The sequence below is a fragment of the Maylandia zebra genome, linkage group LG9, assembly GCF_041146795.1.
Source record: "Maylandia zebra isolate NMK-2024a linkage group LG9, Mzebra_GT3a, whole genome shotgun sequence".
In the NCBI taxonomy this organism is placed as follows: domain Eukaryota; kingdom Metazoa; phylum Chordata; class Actinopteri; order Cichliformes; family Cichlidae; genus Maylandia; species Maylandia zebra.
Window position 1 is genome coordinate 486441 of NC_135175.1, and position 22061 is coordinate 508501.

Consider the following 22061-nt stretch of genomic DNA (forward strand, 5'->3'; position numbering starts at 1 on the left):
CAAAAACCTTCATTAAAACCAACAATAAAGCCTGAAACTGGTTTTTGAAACCTGAACTCTCCAAGTAAATGGACTGGTTCTTATATGGTGCTTTTCTCAAAGTGCTTTACACAACTTGCACATTCACCCATTCACACCAGCAATCCAGGCATGCAGACTGGGATCAAACCACCAGCCTTCAAGTTAGTAGGTGACCTGCTCTAGCAAGTACTGAAGCAAGTGCTGCAGCCAAATAATACGTAAATGCCACAGATATGGGACAGAGGAGCACGAGGTGTGAGATCTGCATGAAGACCAAGCTGTGCGTGTCTGTGTATGTGTGTGTGTGTTATTGCAACCCTTTTGATTTAAAATTACAAAAGTGTGTTTGTCCAAATACTTTTACATCTGACTACTTCAGGCATCTAAATTCTTTAAGTTTGAGTTTTAGTCGACTAACTGTGATACGATTATAATCTAAAGTTCGTATAATTGAAATATGTTTTTACCACAGAAAGTTGTCCTATATGGCTTACAAAGTGTCTTATTATGGTGTCTCAGTGTGGGGAAAGAGTCACAACTCACAGTCATTTCTATCCAGCAGGTTTTCTGTGCACAGCCTGTGATCAGCTGGATTTAACCCCAGTCAATTCAACTTAGAAATACCTACTTGGGTAATAGTTACAACAAATGTATACGTTATTAATAAAAATGATGATTCAATCTTCCTCCCAACCACAAAGTGGTAGCGAGATCTTTTCCATCCATTTTAACGAGGTAATTGCAGGCTAGCCAACACGTTACCAGGCTAACAGCTGACTGAGGAATCAGCTGACTGAACCTGCTACCAGGGTAACCAGATAAAATGGGGCCGAAGAGGACACCGACAGCTGAGGAAGTCGAGGACATTAAAAAGTCCCTTGACTTCATAATGGAGGAAATTTCTACTATCAGGTTGCAGCAGAAAAATATCATTGAAATTGTGGAGGAGGTAAAGCTCCTCCGCATCCAAAATGCCGAAAAAGATAAAAAGATTGCATACCTGGAAAGTAAGGTCGCTGACCTGGAACAATACTCCAGGATAAACGACGTCATCATCACTGGGCTCCATATTAAACCCCGGTCATACGCTCAGGCGGTGACCGCTGACAGCAATGAGGAACCTGGAGAGCTTGACATTAGCTCCACGGAACAACAGGTGGCTGCTTTCCTGCGGTCCAAAGGGATTGCCCTGGACTGTAACTCTGTCGAAGCATGCCACCCTCTTCCCAGGAGGAACGGCAACATACCGGCTATTATATTAAGGTTTGTAAATCGAAAGCACAAGATTACGCTGCTGAAACAAGGAAGAAAATTAAAAGGATCTAATGTCTTTATCAATGAACATCTAACCAAACACAACGCTGAAATAGCCAAAAAAGCGCGACACCTTAAGAAGCTGGGAAAAATCCAAAGCACTTGGACGACGAACTGCAAAATATTCATTAAACTAAACGGATCACCAGAGGAAGCCAAAGTTCTGACCATTAAAAATATGGCGGATCTCGAAAAATATCAGTGAGCAACACGATCTGGACGGCAAACAAGGTAACAGACAACCACACACTCACTTATGACACACACTGGAAGGAAGAACTCAGATACATCTGGAAGAATCAGCTGCATCAGTCAGACAGTTGCAGAATATGATCAATTGGAACTGAAAACATTTAACTATATGGATCACAATACACACGACTTGGAATATGAAATAGATCCAGACAACAACTTTTTCTCATCTAACAATAACAATTGCTGCTACTATACAAATAAAGACTACAATCAGAGGATTAAAACTGAGAATAAATTATCAATTATCCACTTTAACTGTAGAAGTCTCTATGCTAATTTTAGTCAAATCAAAGAATATCTTAACCAGTTTTCACATCCATTTAGTGTCATTGCCTTATCAGAAACTTGGATCAATATGGAAAAAGGAACAGACTTTGAACTGGAGGGTTATGAATTCACATTTATAACTAGGTGAAAGAAAGGAGGAGGAGGAGTGGCCTTGTATGTGGACAAATCCTTGAAATTTAATGTGGTGGAAAAGATGACGATGGTGATTGATAATGTACTAGAATGTATTACAGTTGAAATTTGTAAAGAAAAAAGTAAAAATGTAATCATTAGCTGTATATACAGAGCTCCAGGTAGTAGTATTGAGACATTTAAAGACTGGATAGAAGAAACATTTATTGAAATGGCTCGCAAAAAAGTTTTCATTTGTGGAGACTTCAATATTGATTTGCTAAACCCAAATAAACATATAACCACTGAGGAATTTATAAACACAATGCACTGTATGAACCTATTCCCTAAAATTACTAGACCTACCAGGATTACATCACATTGTGCAACTCTCATAGACAACATTTTTACAAATGACATTGAAAATAAGACTGTAAGTGGACTCCTGATTAACGACATAAGTGACCATCTGCCAATTTTTACAATCTATGATAGGAATTACAAGATCAATAAAATGGACAGTAAAAAAGAGTACAGACGAGTAAGAACAGAAGAAAGAATGAATGCATTTAAAAAAGATTTATTGAAGGAAAACTGGGGTGAAGTATATCAGGAACAGGACGTTAATAGTGCTTATAATAAATTCCTTAGAATATTTACATTACTGTACAATACCAACTGTCCAATAAAGCAATATAGTAGGAAACAGAAATATATGGACTGTCCATGGATAACAAAAGGTCTGCAAAATGCATGTATAAAGAAAAATGCTCTATACAGAGAGTTCTTAAGAACGAGAACTAAAGATGCTGAAATCAGATACAAAAGATATAAAAATAGGTTAACTAATATACTTAGATTTAGTAAAATGGAATACTATAAGAACTGTTACGAGTTCAAAATTGGGGATGGAAACAAGAGGAAAAACCACAATAACAACACTGGTCCGGCCGGGTTGAGTCAAACGATGATTTTAATGATCACACGCGTGGGAGATGGACACTGTATGCAGACAGCCTCTGATCTCAAAATGGTGGAGCATTGCTCAAACTTTTATAGCCTCTGGTGCCTCCACCTTATCATAAAAAGCCTAAACATTCGCATGCTTTCTCTCACACGGCGCCTGAGCTACGACCTTGGCTCCCTGTTTATCTGCTCCTGCTGAGATGGGGCAGAAAACTCCAGCATGCTCTGTTCTCTTCTAATCAGACAAATAAGACAATAACTCTCTGCGAACAGTATTTCTTATAACTCAGCAGTATAATGCATCATAAAACAATGTCATTCATTCACAACAAGTCAGCAGTTTAATGTAATGCAAATCAGTTTAGCTAATGTAATAGTTATCAGCTTCTTCTAATTCAGGAGAATAATGCAAACTAAACTACATAATAATTCACAATCTTTAATTCGGGGTATAACATGGCATAAAATAACACTACAATCCAACAGAAGCAATTAGATATAAATAGAAATAATATTAAAAGACTATGGGAAATCCTGAACAGTGTTATAAAATGTGGGACTGGACAAAAGAACTATCCCAAGTATTTCATTTGTAATGACCATGAAGAATACAATATGGATGTTGTGGCAAATAGTCTCAATGAATTCTTTGTAACTGCTGGACCAAATTTAGCAAGAACAATCACTCATCCTGGGAAAGCACAGGAAAAACCCGATACACTGATTGACAGAAATCCATATTCTATGTTTCTCACAGCCGTTGATGAAAATGAAGTTCTTGAAATTGTCAAAAAATGTAAAAATCACAAATCTTTGGATTGTAATGATATTGATATGATAGTGGTTAAAAGAGTCATTGAGGCTATTATAAAACCATTTACATACATCTGTAATTTATCATTTCAAACTGGTCGATTTCCAGACAGAATGAAAATAGCAAAAGTTATACCTCTATACAAATCTGGAAACAAACACCATTTCACAAACTACAGGCCTGTCTCTTTACTACCTCAATTCTCAAAAGTTCTTGAAAAACTGTTTAAAAACAGACTGGAAAAATTTATAGATAAACATAAACTACTCACTGAGAGTCAGTACGGATTCAGATCAAGCAGATCAACATCATCGGCACTATTAGATTCAATAGAATACATCACAAATTCCATAGACAAAAAGCAATATGTGGCTGGGTTATTCATAGACTTGACAAAGGCATTTGACACTATAGATCATGATATATTAATAAGAAAACTGGAACGTTATGGTGTCAGAGGGGTAGTTTTAGATTGGGTCCGGAGTTATTTAAGTGACAGAAAGCAGTTTGTGAAAATAAATGGTGGTTGCTCCTTATGTATGGACATTGCTTGTGGTGTACCCCAAGGGTCAGTTTTGGGTCCAAAATTCTTCAACTTGTACATTAACGACATCTGTAAAGTGTCCAAAGTATTAAAAATGGTTCTCTTTGCTGACGATACAAACATTTTTTGCTCTGGTGATGATCTGCAGAATTTATTGGAGGATATGAAATAAGTAAAGTGAAGTTCTGGCTTGATAAAAACAAATTATCATTAAATTTGAATAAATCTAAACTTATGTTATTTGGAAATAGTAGTTTAAATACAAATGCAAAGATTCAAATAAATGGTGTTGATATTGAAAGAGTCAGTGAAAATAAATTTCTGGGGGTAATAATAGATGAAAAACTTAACTGGAGAGCTCACGTAAGATATATTCATTCCAAAGTATCACAAAGCATTGCAACACTAAACAAGGCAAAACAGGTATTCGACAGAACATCACTTCATATTCTACTGTTCACTGTTTCACCATACTTAAGCTATTGTGCAGAGGTCTGGGGCAATAACTATAAAACCACATTACATTCACTTTTTACTCTTCAAAAAAAAGCAATTCGAATCATCCACAATGCAGGTTATAGGGAACATACAAACTCACTATTTTTGCAGTCTGAAATATTGAAAATTGACGATATAGTGAAATTCCAAACAGCACAAATTCTATTCAAAGCAAAAAATAAAGAACTGCCAGGTAATATTCAGAGTATGTTTTTTTTTGAAAGAAGGAAGTTATAATTTAAGGGGTTTTTGTAACTTCAAAACAATGAAGGTACGTACTACAAGAAAAGGCTTTTGTGTTTCTGTTCATGGAGTGAAACTATGGAACAAACTGAATATGGAATTAAAGCAACATCCAAACATAAAACTGTTCAAAAAGAGTTATAAAAATATGATCTTCTCGATCTATAAAGAAAAGGAAAATATTTAAATTAAGTGAATGTCTCTATTTAAAAACAAACAAACAAAAAATTCATGATGTGATATTATAGTATATAGTATATCAGAAATCTGTTCACTATTTTTATTACAAATTATATCAGTAAGGAAGCTGACTAAATATTCACTGATAATTTATGGGACAGGGGTGGGATTAAATAAGTGTATACTTCTTCCCTTTCAACATGTAAATTAATCAGAATGGTTTTTTGTATGTAATTTGTATAGTATATTTTTTTCTCTCTTATTTCTTTTCTAAATGTACTTGTATATTGTTCACATGTTGAAATAAATTACCAATCAATCAATCAATCAATCAATCAATCAATCAATCCAGATCAAACCTTTGGACACAAAGAGGCTTAAACATCTTCAAAATGACTAAAAGCCTGAACTTACAACTCATACAATACAAAACTGTCCATGGAGCACACTACACAGAAGAAAGGATGTGAGGCACGCAGAGTCAAGCATATGCTCAGGCATTTCCACTGAGAACTACATGCATGCTATGTGGTCCCGTATGCCTGTGCAGAGGTTCTGGCAGAGGATACGTAAAGACCTTTCCACATGATTGTGTTTGCTGCAGCCCACACATGGAAGCAAATGCATCATATTCCTTCCTGCCCAATGCATTGGAAAAAAAAATATCCTCATGAGGTGGAATTTAAAAAATGGTTTGTGTATTACTCAATATAGAAATGTACTTCTAGATTAGCTTGGAGAAAACGTCTGCCTCCTCAAACAACAGAATTGGATGAATTTATTCATTCAACTTTCTTATTCTGCACAAAAACAAAGGTGTATACAAAATGTTTGAACATGCACACGGGCCTGTTTTATTCTTAGCACCATGCCTGTGTTAGTAATAATCATTCTGAACCAGGGTAGGCAACACGAGAACCTGGGACTGTTATGAAGGGACACACTAAATTCAGCTGGCTCAGTATTAATTCATCATACTAAATAATACTCATTTGATCTCTCACTCGCTGCTAGTAGGAGTAGATGTTAGGCAGTGAAAATGTGAAACAGGTATACACTGTTATTTCATTAATGTTCCTGAGAACATTGTGAACAAAATGTACAGATGTTTGCAAAATGTCATAGATTTACTGAAAGTGCTACTGCAGTTCTGCCTGTAGGTCAATTTCTTCATCTGCAGGTTTTCAGTTTGTTTTCTCAGTGAGACAAAGTTAGTTTGTTTGGGTTTGAACATCTGCATTACTGTAATCGTCACTCAGAGGGTGTAAGTATGTTAAACTTCATAACTGACAATGTTTGCACACATGTAAGTCCAAATATGTCTCCTTATATGTGGAAATAAGAATAAAAATCCAGCTGAAATCATTCCTGTCTCGCTCTCTCTTACTACAGTCTCTATATCTAAAAGCACGAGTTCACGCTGCAATAGTTTTACACCCTTAATATGTACACACTGTCTACAGAGAAAATAAAGTCAGTATGATAGGAGGGTAGCGTGAGTCTGTCATTTCAAAGGAGCTGTATCTGTAGCATCCATTTATACCAGTAAATGTTTTTACATCCCTAAAGTTTAAAATCGTAAGTAAAATCAAAGCAATGCGTTGAGTAGTGTAACAAATTACTTTTTCAAGTAAATAATTAAATAACCTACTGCATTACTATAAATTAAAGTAATGAGTAATTGTTACAGAGTATAGCATGGTGGAAAAGGATGGAGAGAATCCCCACTAAGCTTTTGGGTTGGCATTTCTTTAGATTTTGTTTTGTATTAATTGCATGCTTTGGTGTTTTTTGTGTTTGATGCGAGGTGTGGGCCACACCCATGTGGGAGTGGAGATTCTACTCTAGTCCAGCTGCCAGCTATTTGGAGTTGAATACAGGGAGCAGCTGATTGGGGAGGATTGGAGCCCTTCTCTATAAAGGGGAGAGGAAAGAGGAAGTAGGGGTTGTCGTTGTTTTTTTTTTGTAGGACACTGGTGAAGCAGGGAAGCTTCGAAGATCCAGGATGAAGTGTGCACATTTTAATGGAAAAGATTTTTAACCTGGCCTGGTTTTGCTTTTAAAATAAACTGAGGATGTTGGAGGGAGGACTCATTCTTATTGGGATGTGAGTGGATGTGCTGGAAGGCAGGAAAACAAACACTGGACTGGAGACTCTCTGTGCCCCTGACAAGGAAACTGGACCAGTTTTGGGGAAGTTCCAGCTCCCAGGATGTGATGTGGAGACCCAGCCTCGAACGAAGTCAGGCCTGAAAAGGTGGGTGGCAAGCCTTTTTGAGGAAGCTGCAGGATTGATACGTTTTGGCTGCTTGTTCTTCCAAGTGACCACCTTTCCCCTGTTTGTAACCAGGCTAACAACCCTGACCGCGGTGGCTTTGGGCCTTGGATTCCTGGCCAGAGTTGTGTCTTCAGCCAGTAGTTTTACCCGGAGAAAGAACAAATAAATCTTGTGTAACCCATTACAGTGTGCGTGTGGTGGTTCGTTACTGGTCAATATTAGAGCTACTACTTTCTTGTACGGAGGCCATTTTGGGCCTTACGTAACATAATGTCTAATACATTGCTTTTTGAGTGTATCATGTGTGTATGGATCAGGAAATGACATAACAAGTACAGGCACAAGCAGAGGGTGAAATGTTAGAACAGCAATATTTCTACTTGACAAATGTCTATAAACTAAAGCATCCTGGGCGACACCCAGGGGAGGAGCACCAGAGAGGAGGAAGAAATCTGGCTCTTAATCCACTGCCCAGATGCCATTGTTTACTGATGTCTACCGAAGGGCAGACATTCCTTTTCAAGAGTTCCTGTCAAAAACACCACCAAACGGCTAAAAGTTCAGCTTTGGAACAGAGCATGTCTGTGTCGGTAAACATGACGACATTTAAATCCACCAAGTGGGTCCAATATGAGAATTTGTTAGTACGAGGATAATCTCAGCTCATTATGGACCCAGTCAAAACAATACACCTGTGCTAATTTATCTATGACCAGCCGAATGTGTAAATATGATAACCACTGTAGATAAGGTGCAGATGAGGTGACAGGTTAATGTGAAATACCCATCCATCCATCCATCCATCCATCCATCCATGCATGCATCATGCATGCATCGATCCGTGCATGCATGCATGCATCCATCCATGCATCCATCCATCCATCCATTTTGCACCACTTATCTGGTTTCAGGTCACAGGGGAAGCAGTCTGAGAAGAGAAGCCCAGACTTTCCTTACCCTGGCTACCTCGTCCAGCTCATGCAACCAGAAGATCCCCAGACTCTGCTTCCATTGCAAAGGGTATGGCAGTGGGATTGCGGAGATCTTTAAAGTGTTCCTTTTACAGCCTGCTTATATCCTCTGTTGAAGTCAGCAGCATCCCACTGCCGCTGCATACAATGTGAGTAAAGCACTGCTTTCCCCTCCTGAGTCGACTGATGGTTTGCCAGAATCACTTTTAGGCCAACTGAAAGTCTTATTGAGCTACTGTCAATCAGCCACTGTCAGAGCTGCACTCCATTTGGCTTGCTGGGACCTGTCCATCTTAAATGTTTCCATTCAATTTTATTTATACAGCGTGACAACAACAGGTGATTCATACTGTAAGGGACTGATCACTAGGGCTGGGTTTCGTCACTGATTTCTAGAACTGATTCAATTCGGATTCACAAGGTCCCGATTTGGTTCAATTTTGACTCAGACACTCAGAAATATTATAATTATGATCATTTATCACTACATATCCATATCTATGTATAAAAACAAAGCTGACACTTGTGAGACTTCATCGAAGGTGTAAGCACCACAGCAGATGCCTTTGTGTCAAAGTAACTGAAGATAAGAGACAGAAAAATATGAAGGAGATGTTCCTGGCCTGGCTTTATAAAGTCAGTTCTGCAGTAGATCAAAAACTGAAGAAAACATGAATCAACATAAGAACATGATTACCTGATGCTGCTGAAGTAAAGCAGAGCAAAGTTACAGAGGTTTCATTAGAGACACGGCTAAGAGTTTTGCAATTTGGCATCATTTGTAAAAGTTTCAACATCTTTGCAGAAATGAGGCTTTATTGTCAGAGGTCATTTTTGAAGAAAAACAAACAAACAAAAATAGACAGCGGGCGACAGCACTGTACACAACAGTAGACTGGTGCATAATAAGCAAGCGAATTATGCAGAAACAGATTTTTGATGGTTAACTGATCTTGAAGTACAACTGGGAGAGAGAAAAAGCTGTGCAGGAAGGGTGATTTTTATCATGGTGGAAGCAAAACAACCAAGTAAGCGGGAATTCATATACTATAAGAAGATAAGCCACTACATTAAGTAAAACCATCCTGCTTCTGAGTGTTCTGCCTCATTACGTTACTCAGCTTCTAATAAAATGAGCCAATGAGCCTTTGTGTCATAGACCATGTTTTCATGAACACCTGTTAAATTAGAAGCTGTGTAAAAGGATGAAGGCATGCAAGAGTCTAGCTCCAGATAACCAAGCTGCAGTAGTGTGACTGGCCACAAGGGGGCACAAAGGTAAACCCTGAAGGGTCTGGAAGAACAGCTGGGCAGGCACATAAACACAAAAAGGTCCACGCTTTGGTCCACTTTGAAAATGAATACAATTGATGGACTAATGACATCGTTGATGGTAAATGGACTGGTTCTTACATAGCACTTTTCTGCTCATCTGAGCACTCAAAGCACTTTACACAACTTGTGCATTCACTCATTTACACCAGCACATCATTCTAAGTGCTTTATAGCTAACATTCACACTCCGATGGATGCATCGGAGAGCAACTTGGGGTTAGTATCTTGCCCAAGTCTACATGCCCAAGGATATTTGGCATGCAGACTAGGGGAAGCCAGGAATCAAACCACCAACCTTCAGAGCTAGAGCCACCATCAGGTGGCTGTAGCTCTACCACCTGAGCTACAGCCACCCGATGAGCATTTAAATATTTTCTCAGAACTACATGAAGAATTCACATGTGCAAACACATGTGTTGCCAGAAGATGGAAAGAATGTGGACCACATGTTTTGGTTCAGTCCAAAAGCCATCTCGCATGTGGCAAGGACTCCAGACCATCACAGACTACAGGACCACCAAACCCTCCCCCGCATCCTCTGATGTCTCCTTCCTCAACGAGCTCAACAACTTTTATGCTCGTTTTGAGCGAGGGAACCCCACAACCACAACCAAAGCAGACATGACGCCAGACCACCAACCTCTGACTCTCTCCCCCACCGATGTAGGAGCGGTGCTGAGCAGGATCAATGTCCACAAGGCTGCAGGTCCTGATGGCATCCCCGGGCGTGTTCTCAGAGCGTGTTCTGGGGAGCTTGCAGGAGTGCTCACAGACATATTCAATCTGTCCTTGGCCCACGCTGTGGTACCGGCCTGCTTCAAATCCACCTCCATCGTCCCGATACCCAAAAACTCCAACCCATCTTGCCTCAATGACTACCGCCCAGTAGCACTCACCCCCATCATCACTAAGTGCTTAGAGCAGCTGGTCCTAGCACACTTCAAATCCTGTCTCCCCCCCACCCTGGACCCCCACCAATTTGCATACCGCCGGAACAGGAGCACAGAGGATGCAGTCTCCATCGCAATGCACTCTGTCCTCTCACACCTGGACAACAACAACACCTACGCCAGAATGCTGTTTATAGACTTCAGTTCAGCATTCAATACAATCCACCCCTCACAACTCATCAGGAAACTGACAGACCTGGGCATCAGTTCCCTCATCTGCAAATGGTTACTGGACTTCCTGACCAACCGCCCCCAACATGTCCGGCTGGATAACCGCTGCTCATCTACCATCACAATGAACACCGGTGTACCACAAGGCTGTGTGATGAGCCCTTTCCTCTACTCCCTCTTCTCCCGCGACTGCAGACCTGCTGATGGTTCCAACACCATCATTAAGTTTGCAGATGACACCACGGTGATTGGCCTCATCAGTGACAACGATGAGGCCGCCTACAGGGAGGAGGTGGATCGTCTGGCTGAGTGGTGCGACAGAAACAACCTGCTGCTTAACACCAAGAAGACCAAGGAGCTCATCGTGGACTACAGGAGGAATGCTGACCCACATCCACCCATCCACATTAAGGGGACGGCTGTGGAGCGTGTGAGCAGCTTCAAGTTCCTGGGAGTCCACATCTCCGAGGATCTCACCTGGACGACCAACTGCTCCAAGCTGGTCAAGAAGGCTCACCAGCGCCTCTTCTTCTTGAGGACTCTGAGGAAGAACCACCTGTCCTCAGACATCCTGGTGAACTTCTATCGTTGCACCATCGAGAGCATCCTGACCAACTGTACAACAGTCTGGTACGGGAACTGCTCCGCCTCGGACCGGAAGGCGTTGCAGAGGGTCGTGAAAACTGCCCAGCGCATCGCCGGAGCACCACTTCCTGCCATAAAAGACATCTACAGGAAGCGGTGTCTGAAAAGGGCTGGGAAAATCATCAAAGACCCCAGTCACCCATCACATGGACTCTTCACCCTCCTGCCCTCTGGGAGGCGCTACAGGAGCCTCCGGACTAAGACCACCAGGTACCAGAACAGCTTCTTCCCCACAGCTGTCAGACTCCTGAACTCTGCCTCCTGACATCTGACCCACGTTAACTCATGGACTGAACATACACACACCCACAATGGACAACTGTACCCTCAAACACACAATAATAACATGGACTGAACCACCACTCACAACCACCAGCACTTTATATACCTCTGTAGAAACTATCTACACCCTCACTTATCTTAACTGCACTACTGTATAGCTCTGTGTAAATAATCATTCTGTACATTCGATAATCTTTAATCCTACAACTGTTTACAACTTGCATAGTTCCCATTTCTGTATAGCTGTATATCTCAGATTCTGTAAAGTTATTTATTTCATATTCTGTATAGTTTTTCATATTTATATCCTGTTTATAGCCTGTACATAGCTTGTACTCACTACAGCCTGTACATACTTATAGTTATAGAATATTCACAACATACTTCATACCGTGTACATTATAACATACCATAATAGACCCATTTCTGTAATATACTCACATATCTATATTATTGCTAATATATATTGTAATATATCTATATCACTAAAGCACTTCTGGATGGATGCAAACTGCATTTCGTTGCCCTGTACCTGTGCATGTGCAATGACAATAAAGTTGAATTCTATTCTATTCTATTCTAAAAGAGGAGCAGTTCAGTGGCTTTATAACTGAAGCTGAAAACAGCATCAAGAAGATTTGAGCCCAGATGACAGCGTGTCACTGACAGCTACACCAGCTGAAAAGAAATCAGGTCTCAGTTTTGCAAGAAGCTCAGCTGGTGGCTGCTCATCAAATTTCATCCATATTGTTTGTACAGCAGAAAGAGGAAGCAGAGTGTGCTGTTCTGCTTGCATATGCAGCATCCTTGACACAAAGAAAAGCCTTAGGCACTGAAAAATGTAAGTTAAAGGCAAGAAGGGAACAGCTTGAGATCGAGACAGCTATTGCTGCTTCTACAGCTAAAATAAAAGTGTTGAATAGGAGTGTGAATATGAGAGCTGTAAAAACTATGTAGTTGGAAATACACAAAAACTCCTTAATTCGATTGTTAAAGCTTAGAGTCTTAATGAAGAGGAACTGCAAAATGCTCTCTGTTAAGTGGAAGCTATAGTTAACAGATGTTAACACATCCAATAATGCCATACCATACAACACCATACCATATAAAGTGCTTTAAAATGAACTCAACTGACACAAAGTGCTGTACATTGGAACTACAAAATAAAAATGCATAAGATATAAAACAAACCAATTAAAAAGGTAAAAAAAAAAAAGAAAAGTGAAGTCTTGCTAAGGTCAAAAGCCAACAAATAAAAATGGGTTTTAAGATGCGTTTTAAAAAGTGGCCTGGCTAACGTGCAACAGTAGAGAAAGCCCCGCCCCCTCTGAGCTTTCTCCTGGATCTTGGTACTTCTAGGAGCAGCTGGTCAGCTGACCTTAGAATCTGACATCCATGTAGCGATGAAGATGCTCAGAGAGGTAAGCTGCAGCAAGACTGTGAGAACATTTTAAAACAAATATAAGACTTTTAAAATGAACTCAGGCAGCCAGTGCAGTGAACAGGGCTTATGTGCTCTCTTTCACGAGTTCCTGTTTCCTGTTAAAGTCATGCAGCTGCATTTTGAACCAGCTGCAGACGCAAGAATAACGGTTGATTGACTGTCACACAAAGTGAATTACTGTAATCCATAAAAGTATGCATCACTGTTTGCCAGTGTTGCCTAAAAAGAAGCGATTTCATCCTTGCCAATCGCTTTAAATGATAAAAACTGAACACAGCTCTGATTTGACTTTTCAACTTATAACCAAGCTCAGTAATAACAGGTTTAGAATATACTTCTGTTGGTTTGGGGTCCCAAATCAACAGAGGAGGACTGACAGGGACCACTGGCTCTAAACACCACCACCTCTATTTTATTTTCATTAAAATGTAAAAAGTTTAAAGCAGGTATAACGAAAAGAGCAGTGGCCCTAAAATTGAGCCCTTTGGGATGCCAGAGAAGCAGCAGATGATTCAGAATAGAGAAGGTAGAGAATAGAGAAAGACCTAAAGCATTTAAGTGCCCACTGAGTAATGTAATCGAGATTTTAAAATGTTATGGTCTACTGTGTTCAAGACAGCGGTTAAATCAAGCAGAACCAGAACAACGTGGTTACCAGAATCACATGCAAGAAGGATGTTGTCAGAGACCCTTACTGATGCAGATTTGGTGCTCATCTAGAAAATATTTTTCAAATAAATATTTAGAAAACATTATAAAGCAAATGCAGCTTATAATAGGTCTGTAATTAGCCAGGACAGCGTGATCAAGGCCAGGCTTCTTAAGCAGTGGCTGCTCTGCTGCACATTTGCATTTTGCAGGAACCTCACCAGAGAACAGACTGCTGCTAATAATGGTAAGAACAGACTGCCCTATACTACGCTAAATTTATTTTAAAAAATCGTTAGGGACAGGATCACAGGACGAACCTGAGGGCTTAATATGGTGAACCATTTCCTCTAAAAGTGAGAGCATCAAAGGCTTAAACTGAGTGAAAGCAGCAGTGCCAGGGACAGAGACAGATGGAGCTGTGATACCAGCCCTGGTGGTGGAAACATTTTCAATAAGGAAGCACTGAAGATGACTGGAGAGGCGTACAGACAGACATTATGTGGAGTATTAAGAACAAAAGTGTTAAATAACACACGAGGACAGTTATGACTGTCGGCAGAAATCCTGTTTGCAACATGTTTGGTTGTGATGCCAGCAGTGGTTTAAACTTTGAAATGACACCTGCAGTTCATCTTTTTTTCCACCGATGTTCTGCTCGGTGACGTTGCCTTCTGACAGCAAAGGTTCTGTCATTAGGCTCAGCTTTAGGCTGCCTAGTTCTTAATGGAGCCACAGAGTCCAGGATGATTTGACAGGAAGAATAAAAGCTGGAACTTAACTCTTCTAAATATGAGGAGAAACAGTCAGAAGAGACATGGAGCAAACTGAAAGTGGCAAAAAGCAGAGCAGCAGTGGAAGGGTTAATGCCTGTCTGGGCCAACAACAACCACTAAGCCATGTAAAGACCCCAATGATTTAGAAGCATTAACCCCCAATCAGTGTTCCCTCTAAGCTGCGCACTGCTGGCACGTCTCTGCGCACAGAAAATCTGCATTGCGCACAAAACAAATCTAACCTGATTTGAAATTAAAATAAATACGTTAACAATTCTTTTTTGCAGTGTTAGTCAGTGACTGGCTGCTCAAGTATGGGATTACAACGATGCCACCTTATCCCACAGTCCAGCCATTGATGCAATTCACATTCGTATATACGCAGCTAATCAACGTCGCTGACAGGCTGTGACAGCGTCCTTATGTGCGACACCGGTGTTTTAGCAAAGCGGCTGATGTGGAGTGAAGCCACGTTATTGACAACATGTACAACCATTGGAGACGTGAGCAGGACAGACGGAACAACTGACGGACAAAGCTAATCTTGTGTAGTCAGTGTGTAGTTAGTGTGTAGTGTAGTCAGTAGTGTTGTGTGTGTCAGAACAATGAGGCGACTGCTGAGTGTTACAGGTGTTACAGCAGTGATACATCTGCTGCTGTCAGGCCTGCAGGTATCAGGCTGTTGTTCTCCTTCATCTCATAGTGGACACAAATTATTTTTGGAGTAGCACAAATAATTTGTGTGGCATCAGATTTGATGCAGAACAGCTGATTGTTCTGTAAATAGTTTGAAATGTTTGTTTAAAAACACCTTGGCTGCATTTTTAGGTAAACAGCTGCAAAAAACTCTGTTTGCATAACTCAGTTACTTTTTTGAAGAAGTAACTATATAATTAATTGCCCAACGTTGGTCAGTATTTACTGTATTTGCAGACAGAGTTACAGACTCTCTCCCAGACCACAGACTCATAATACAAGTCAGAGCTTTATTTTTTTTTTAAATAAAGTTGTGCTTTCAAAATTGGAGTTCAAGTTATTTTTCCTTCCAATAGTGTTAACATGCTGCACAGGTCATGAAGAAGATTGTTTTCATTTTCATTGTAAATGGGCTAAAGCAGTTAATTAAAAGTAGTCTAACATAAATGTAAATGCTGTAATTTGATTACTTTAATAAACATGTAACTTGGATGCTGGCGTGACCACAGTGCACACGTCTGATGTCGCTCACAGCGGTCCAAGGGACGCTCAGTTTGTGTGTTCGCTCAGACACATGAAACATTACAGGGAACATTGCTCCCAATCATCTCTTCTTATTAAAGACATCTCCCTTCCTGCCTGCTTCCTAAGGGAAGTTCAAAAGGATCACATCTGCACGTCACTGCTGAGTATAGGTCCAGTCTATGGCTGATCTCTCATGGAGGTTTTCCAAGGAATACCTGCTTCAGCAAATATTGTAGGAAAGACCTAAGTGGTCTGACATAAAGCACAACTTTATGACTCTTTTCATTGACAAGACGGGAATGGGAAGAGTTGCTGACGAAGAAAGGCCCCGTACTAAAGTGTGTTTCCAGCTGGAGGCAGAAATCATGACTTAATGTAAAAGGATAACTGCATGTCTGTTCCTGGAGTTACAACTGGCATGCATGTCGTGTGGGATATCTTTCAGCTAATAAAGAGGAAACGTTAAGGTAACATAAATAGGGTGTAGTGTGTACTTTTGGTTGGCCGCTTCACTTTGTGTGCATGTCAGTTGTTTTGAATTGTTTAGGTTGCCTTGGAGTAGCTTGCTTGTCTTTAGACTTGACTGCTGTTTAGCCTGATTACTGAAACATAAAGATGCACAAATGGAGCTGCACCTTGAAGCTGGATTCTTTGTCTGCAAGTGAATCAACCACAAAATCCTCCTGCCTGCACTGGTGCAAAGTCACTACACAAAATGATTTGAAAGTCATTAATACAACTTTTAAAGAGTTTAGAAATTGGTTGTAGGTGCACAGGAAGTAGATCTGCGATACAGCTGCTAACCAAATGGTATTTAATGACACCCTACATATGAATGTCATAATGTGTTACTCTGAGATTCATTCTCTTGTTCTGAAAATGTGTGTTTACAATCTACAGCTATGCTGCTGCTGCCTTTGATAGCAATGTGTTTTCAACTAAGTCTCTGGGGAGCAAAGTACGGGGGTCAGCCATCTCTGTCCAAGCAAAACACTGGGAATGCTGGAACTATCAAAGTGAGGGTTTTAAGAAAAAATGTATGATGGCATGAATTATAACGGATGGCATGGTGGTTCACACTGTTACCTCACAGTGTCAAGGTTATGGGTTCAATTCCCTCATCAGGCCAGGTTCTCCTTGTGTTTGTGTACTACTTCCTCCCAAAGACATGAAGTTAGTGAGGCTAGGGTAACTATCTGCAGTGTTGGGGAGTAATGGAATACATGTACCGCTGTTATGTATTCAAAATACGAGTAACTGTATTCTGTTACAGTTTAAAAAGGTGGTATTCAGAGTACAGTTACTTTGTTGAAATAAAGGGATTACACGGCGGTCTTTTCCTGTTTCATATGTTCGGCTGTCCCCTCTCTGTTTTTGGTAATTCCATGCCAGTACAAACTAAAACAGAACACGCATTAAGAGGCTCAAATGCCCGTGTCTCAATCTCGCGGCCATTGTCTCACCTCTGCTTGCAGCCGCATAATGATGTGAAGAAATATTTTTAAAAATTATTGTTCAAAAAATTATTTAATAAGAAGGCAATAGGCAAAGAGTTACAGGCATCGCCCTAAAGAATGTAGCCTGATGGGCAGTGTGGCCCAGCTGTGAGTAAGCTGTTAAGACTCGACTGTACGCTGTGTTCGTGTTTTCCTCTGAAACAATAAGCTCCGTTGCAGCAGCCTTTCAACGCCTCTCTCTGTCTCTGCTAGCAAAATTGACCCACACAACAAAGTAAAGCTAGTTTTCAGCTACGAGCCGACACGAACCCAACGTATCAGCCAGAGGTCCCTTTACTACAGTTCGGAGCTGCGGACCTGTTTTAGATACACACAGAATAGTTTTCTATACGAGATCGCTGCAAAAAGTGCAGCCTTACCTAATGTCCACCTACTGTTACTCATTTATATTAAGATTTAAATCTAGTTGGTGTTGGTGTGGAGAGTAACCTTCAGTAATGAATCACACAGCAATAGTACGTTCATGTAGTTGTAAAAAGCATGATAATATATAAAGTAATCCAAAGCCCTGTGACACACTGGCAACCAGTGCAGAGTGTCACCTTTTTCTTTTTTGCCTGTCCCATTTGGTTCTTTAGCCGTCAGAATTGCTGTCTGAAGACCAACAAGGAGACCCAATGGATTTACTTTGCCAAATGGATCATCATGGCATTGCCGTATTGGTCCATTTGATCGACCTTTGTTGTTATTGTTTATTTTATTTTCAGTTGTTACAGACGGGACAGACATGAGTGAGGGATAGGAAAGGGAGAGAGAAAGAGGAAGGAAAAGAAAAACAGAAGGGAAGAGGGACAGTGAGAAAGGAAACTTAAGAGAAAACAAGCAAAAAACAGAGCAACATACTAAACACAACACCATCACGTTAATCTAGCTGAGTGTAAACAGCAGTAAATACTAAATATTGAATGTTGTTGTGCAGCAAGCAGGACCGACAGCGCACAATGTGCTTGGAAATAGCAGCCAAGAAAGGTGTAGTTTGCGTCTATGGACAGTGAACACCCGTGTGCACACCTGTGTGGATCAGCGCGCTTGTATTCAAATGGTTTCCACATGTAACGATCTGCTAGAGGGTGTAGAGAGCCATAGCCCCGCCCCCCAGGGCATGAAGCAGGCATGGAGGAGATCCAGGCCCCAGACATCCAGAGGCCCCAGAGTACAAGAGCCCAAGGAGGACCACTGGAGGGGCATCCATGCCACCCTCCTGGGAGGAGCTGAGGAGATCCCCAGATGAGGAGGCACCCAGTAGCCATGGAGCAGAAGCCAGAGGGGGCTGCAGTGGTGTGCCCGCCGGCTCTGCCGGCAGCCAGCTGTGCCAGAGTGAACCGAGCCGCAGGCCCAGAGGCCGGAGGCCCGAGGGCCCCCCGCACCCCGGAGGAGGCCTGACCGAGCAACAGGCACCAGGCCCCGCCAGGTAGCCACCGGGAGTGAGCTGGTACACACCTGAGCGCCCAGCCCCGGACACCAAGAACCACCAACGCACCGACCCCTGAGGGCATCAGTCACCGGCAGGGAGTGTGGTGAGGGGAGATAGGCCTCCATACTTTGGAAGGCCTGAGATGTACCCAGAGAGGTGGAGTGTAAGACCCGACCTGACATATAGACACAGACAAACAAGCACACACAGACAGGGTCCAGGGTGTACCCACTCTCTCACCTGACTGGGAAAGGCTCCAGACCCCCCACAATCCTTTAAAAGGATAAGCGGCAGGGAAAGGATCGATACAACATAAAATGATAATTCCTGCTACATGTTTTGAGAACAGATCGTTGCCCTGTTAAACTCAAATCAAACCTTGTTTACTTTTATCATTTCTTTGGATTTCTTTCTCATTTTTTTAAACTTTGATTTTTTAGTCTGACAAGAAGCAAAAAATGTTTTTCTGTTTGGGTGAAACCATCTATTTCTGAGTCAATCCAGCAATATTCCAAGAAATGCAACTCTGTGTGCTCCACTTTAATCTGCTGTTCACCAAACTATAATTAAGCTTCGGAGACTCAGGCCCATGTCTGCTCACAGTGGACATGGAAAGAAAAGGGCTGCCATTTACATCCCTCCTCTCCCCCTCGGGCTCCGTGGAGTCAAATTGGTTCCAGATGCGTTCTCTCTTGGCCAGCCTCCACAACTGAATCACATCAAGCAAGCAGACGAGAGAAATTTTGCAAAAAACTCAGCAGAGCAAGTATAATGTGTGGAATTTCTACACAAAGTGTGAAGAAAACAGTATCAACTAAAGGCCAGTCATCACTATAACACATGGCGAGAGCCTTATTCCTGTCGCCAGCCTGCCCAACAATATGCACCCCGAATGAGGATCTAAGTCTTTTGTTTCTTTCATGTTGAGGACAGATGTGCAAGCGGTGAAAAAACAGATATTTAGCCAGAGCAAATCCACATCCTGCACCCATGTGCACTGAACATCAAAGCGCTCGCCAGTTCACACACTGCTAGTTGAGTCCCTTTAGATAAGACACTCACTAACTTCCACAGAGTTGATGAAAAGCATTAATGACTGGCTCTTCATTCATGTTTACATGGGCTCTTTCTTTTATTCAAACAGCATCTGTGGTGCCCTTCTCACCACAGACAGAGACCTAACTCAGGACTACATTTTCATTTTGTTTATTTAAAGTACACATGTGTTGGGGAACATTTATAGGAGCCGAGCTGAACAGTGATTTTGCTGATAAATAAAGCACAGACAGACTTCTTCCTAGCAGCTCTGTATATACACGTTAAACTGCTCGTCACATTCGCTTTTAACTCGCCCACCCGACCCGCTATGTCCGCCCCGTTTCCTTCCTGTAATTTGTCGCACAAGGAACAAATCTGCTCTTTTGAAAGCATATATCCATAAATGACAGAAGGATACATTTTGGGAGGAGTTTAGATTAACTTTGATCTTTGTCCTTAAAAGCTCGAAGGCTTCTGTGTATTTAAAACAGGACGTCAACTCAATGCGTCGCGTTTCGCAGGAGGGTAAAGCTAACGCCCGCCTGAATGCTTTCACTAATATTAAAGTTATTCAGATGATCGGAAAAGCCGCACGCCCAACATTTACCACTAAATCCTGTCGCGTAGGAAAATCTCCAATCACTGTGGAGCTCCAACTTTCCAAATGCGTGTGTGTGTGTGTGAGTGTTTAAACCGTTATTTCCACACTTACACATTCCTCGGTGGGCGGTAGCTTGCAGTACAACCTTTGTTATTTATCAACAGTGAACCGTAATCATACGTTTGGACGTTTACACAAACACTTTAAAGTTTCAGAATAAAACCTAATGACGACTTTGTGTGGTATCTAAATTTACCCACATTAAAGTATCCGGCTGTAAGAATATGAAGAAAGTGGAGTCTTAGTACATCTCAGTTGTGCCAGTTGTCACTGAATAAACACAGTCAGTGTTTTTTCAGCACAACATTAAAGCAGACGAACATCTGAGTTAGTCGAGTTTAAGAATATAAGGCACACACTCACCCTGAGCTCGCACTGGCCGGCTGTAAAAGTTTACGGCGAGAAGGAAACTGGTTATCTGGAAACACACACGCATCTTATTGAAATCCTAAAGTGCATCGTGGAAAAGAAGACATAGAAAACGCAACATGTTGCTCATTGGGTCGCCGCTCGCTCTCTCGCTGCCCTCTCTATCCCTCCCTGTGTCCACAACCCCAGGTTTGGCGACCGCAGAGAGCATGCGCAGATTGAAGCCGGAGTCCGGTTAAGTAGATGTTCCACGTCTGTTCAGTGTATGCTGCAGTTTAACCCTCATGTTTACTGTCACTGTTATTATGTTTCTCAGCGAAAAACACATAAAGGTCTATACTAGTCCCTCCCAGGCACAGTCTGTTAGCAGTCAGTACTCCTAATCAGCTTTGGACTTTAGAACTACTGAGGTCATCAAACACGAGTCAGAGAAAAAGGCAGAAATCTGACATAAAAGACTTTAATCTCAGAATGAACTCACTGAAGAAAAATGTCGGATTTCAGTGAGTTTTTGGCGTTTCCGAGCTGAGTGGTCCCGGCAGATGAGCAGTTTTTGTATTACAGACGCTGGCTGCCTACCCATATGAGTAATATAATATAATATAATATAATATAATATAATATAATATAATATAATATATTATAATATAATATAATATAATATATTATAATATATTATAATATAATATAATATAATATATTATAATATATTATAATATAATATAATATAATATATTATAATATATATTTAATATTTAAATATATATTATAATATATATTTAATATTTAATATATTTATGGTAGATGGCCTGTATTTATATAGCGCTTTTACGCATTTACTGAAAGGCTATGCCTTAGCTCGCTTCTTCCATTACTGTATTTCTCTCCGCATAAAATAGCTTTTCTGCTAACTACAGTCAGTACTTTCCTACTGGCATTAGTGGTGACCTAAGAAGCTTAACCTTAACATTGCTTAGCAGTGTAGACATTAAAGAAAATGACTGTCTTTTCTTTCTTCTTTTGTGCAGATTGATGGCGATGCAACTTTGGCAAATTACATCTCCTAAAGAGACCAAATTGCCTTCCCCAGTTTCTGCAAAAGCAAAC

At 40.9% G+C, this 22061-nt stretch overlaps 1 protein-coding gene and 1 long non-coding RNA gene across 2 annotated transcripts in view; one reads left to right on the top strand and one right to left on the bottom strand.

Annotated features, from left to right (window-relative positions):
• Window positions 1-21183, bottom strand: part of reck (reversion-inducing-cysteine-rich protein with kazal motifs) — an 87510-nt gene extending 66327 nt beyond the window's left edge. The window contains exon 1 of the mRNA XM_014410977.4: window positions 20949-21183. Within this exon, the coding sequence (XP_014266463.2) occupies window positions 20949-21021 (73 nt within the window). The 5' untranslated portion in view covers window positions 21022-21183. The remainder of the gene's footprint in view (window positions 1-20948) is intronic.
• Window positions 7118-7693, top strand: LOC106675746 (uncharacterized). Its single transcript, XR_001342063.4, has 2 exons — window positions 7118-7491; window positions 7585-7693. It is a non-coding gene; the product is annotated as an uncharacterized LOC106675746 (long non-coding RNA).
• Window positions 21184-22061: the final 878 nt, after the last annotated feature.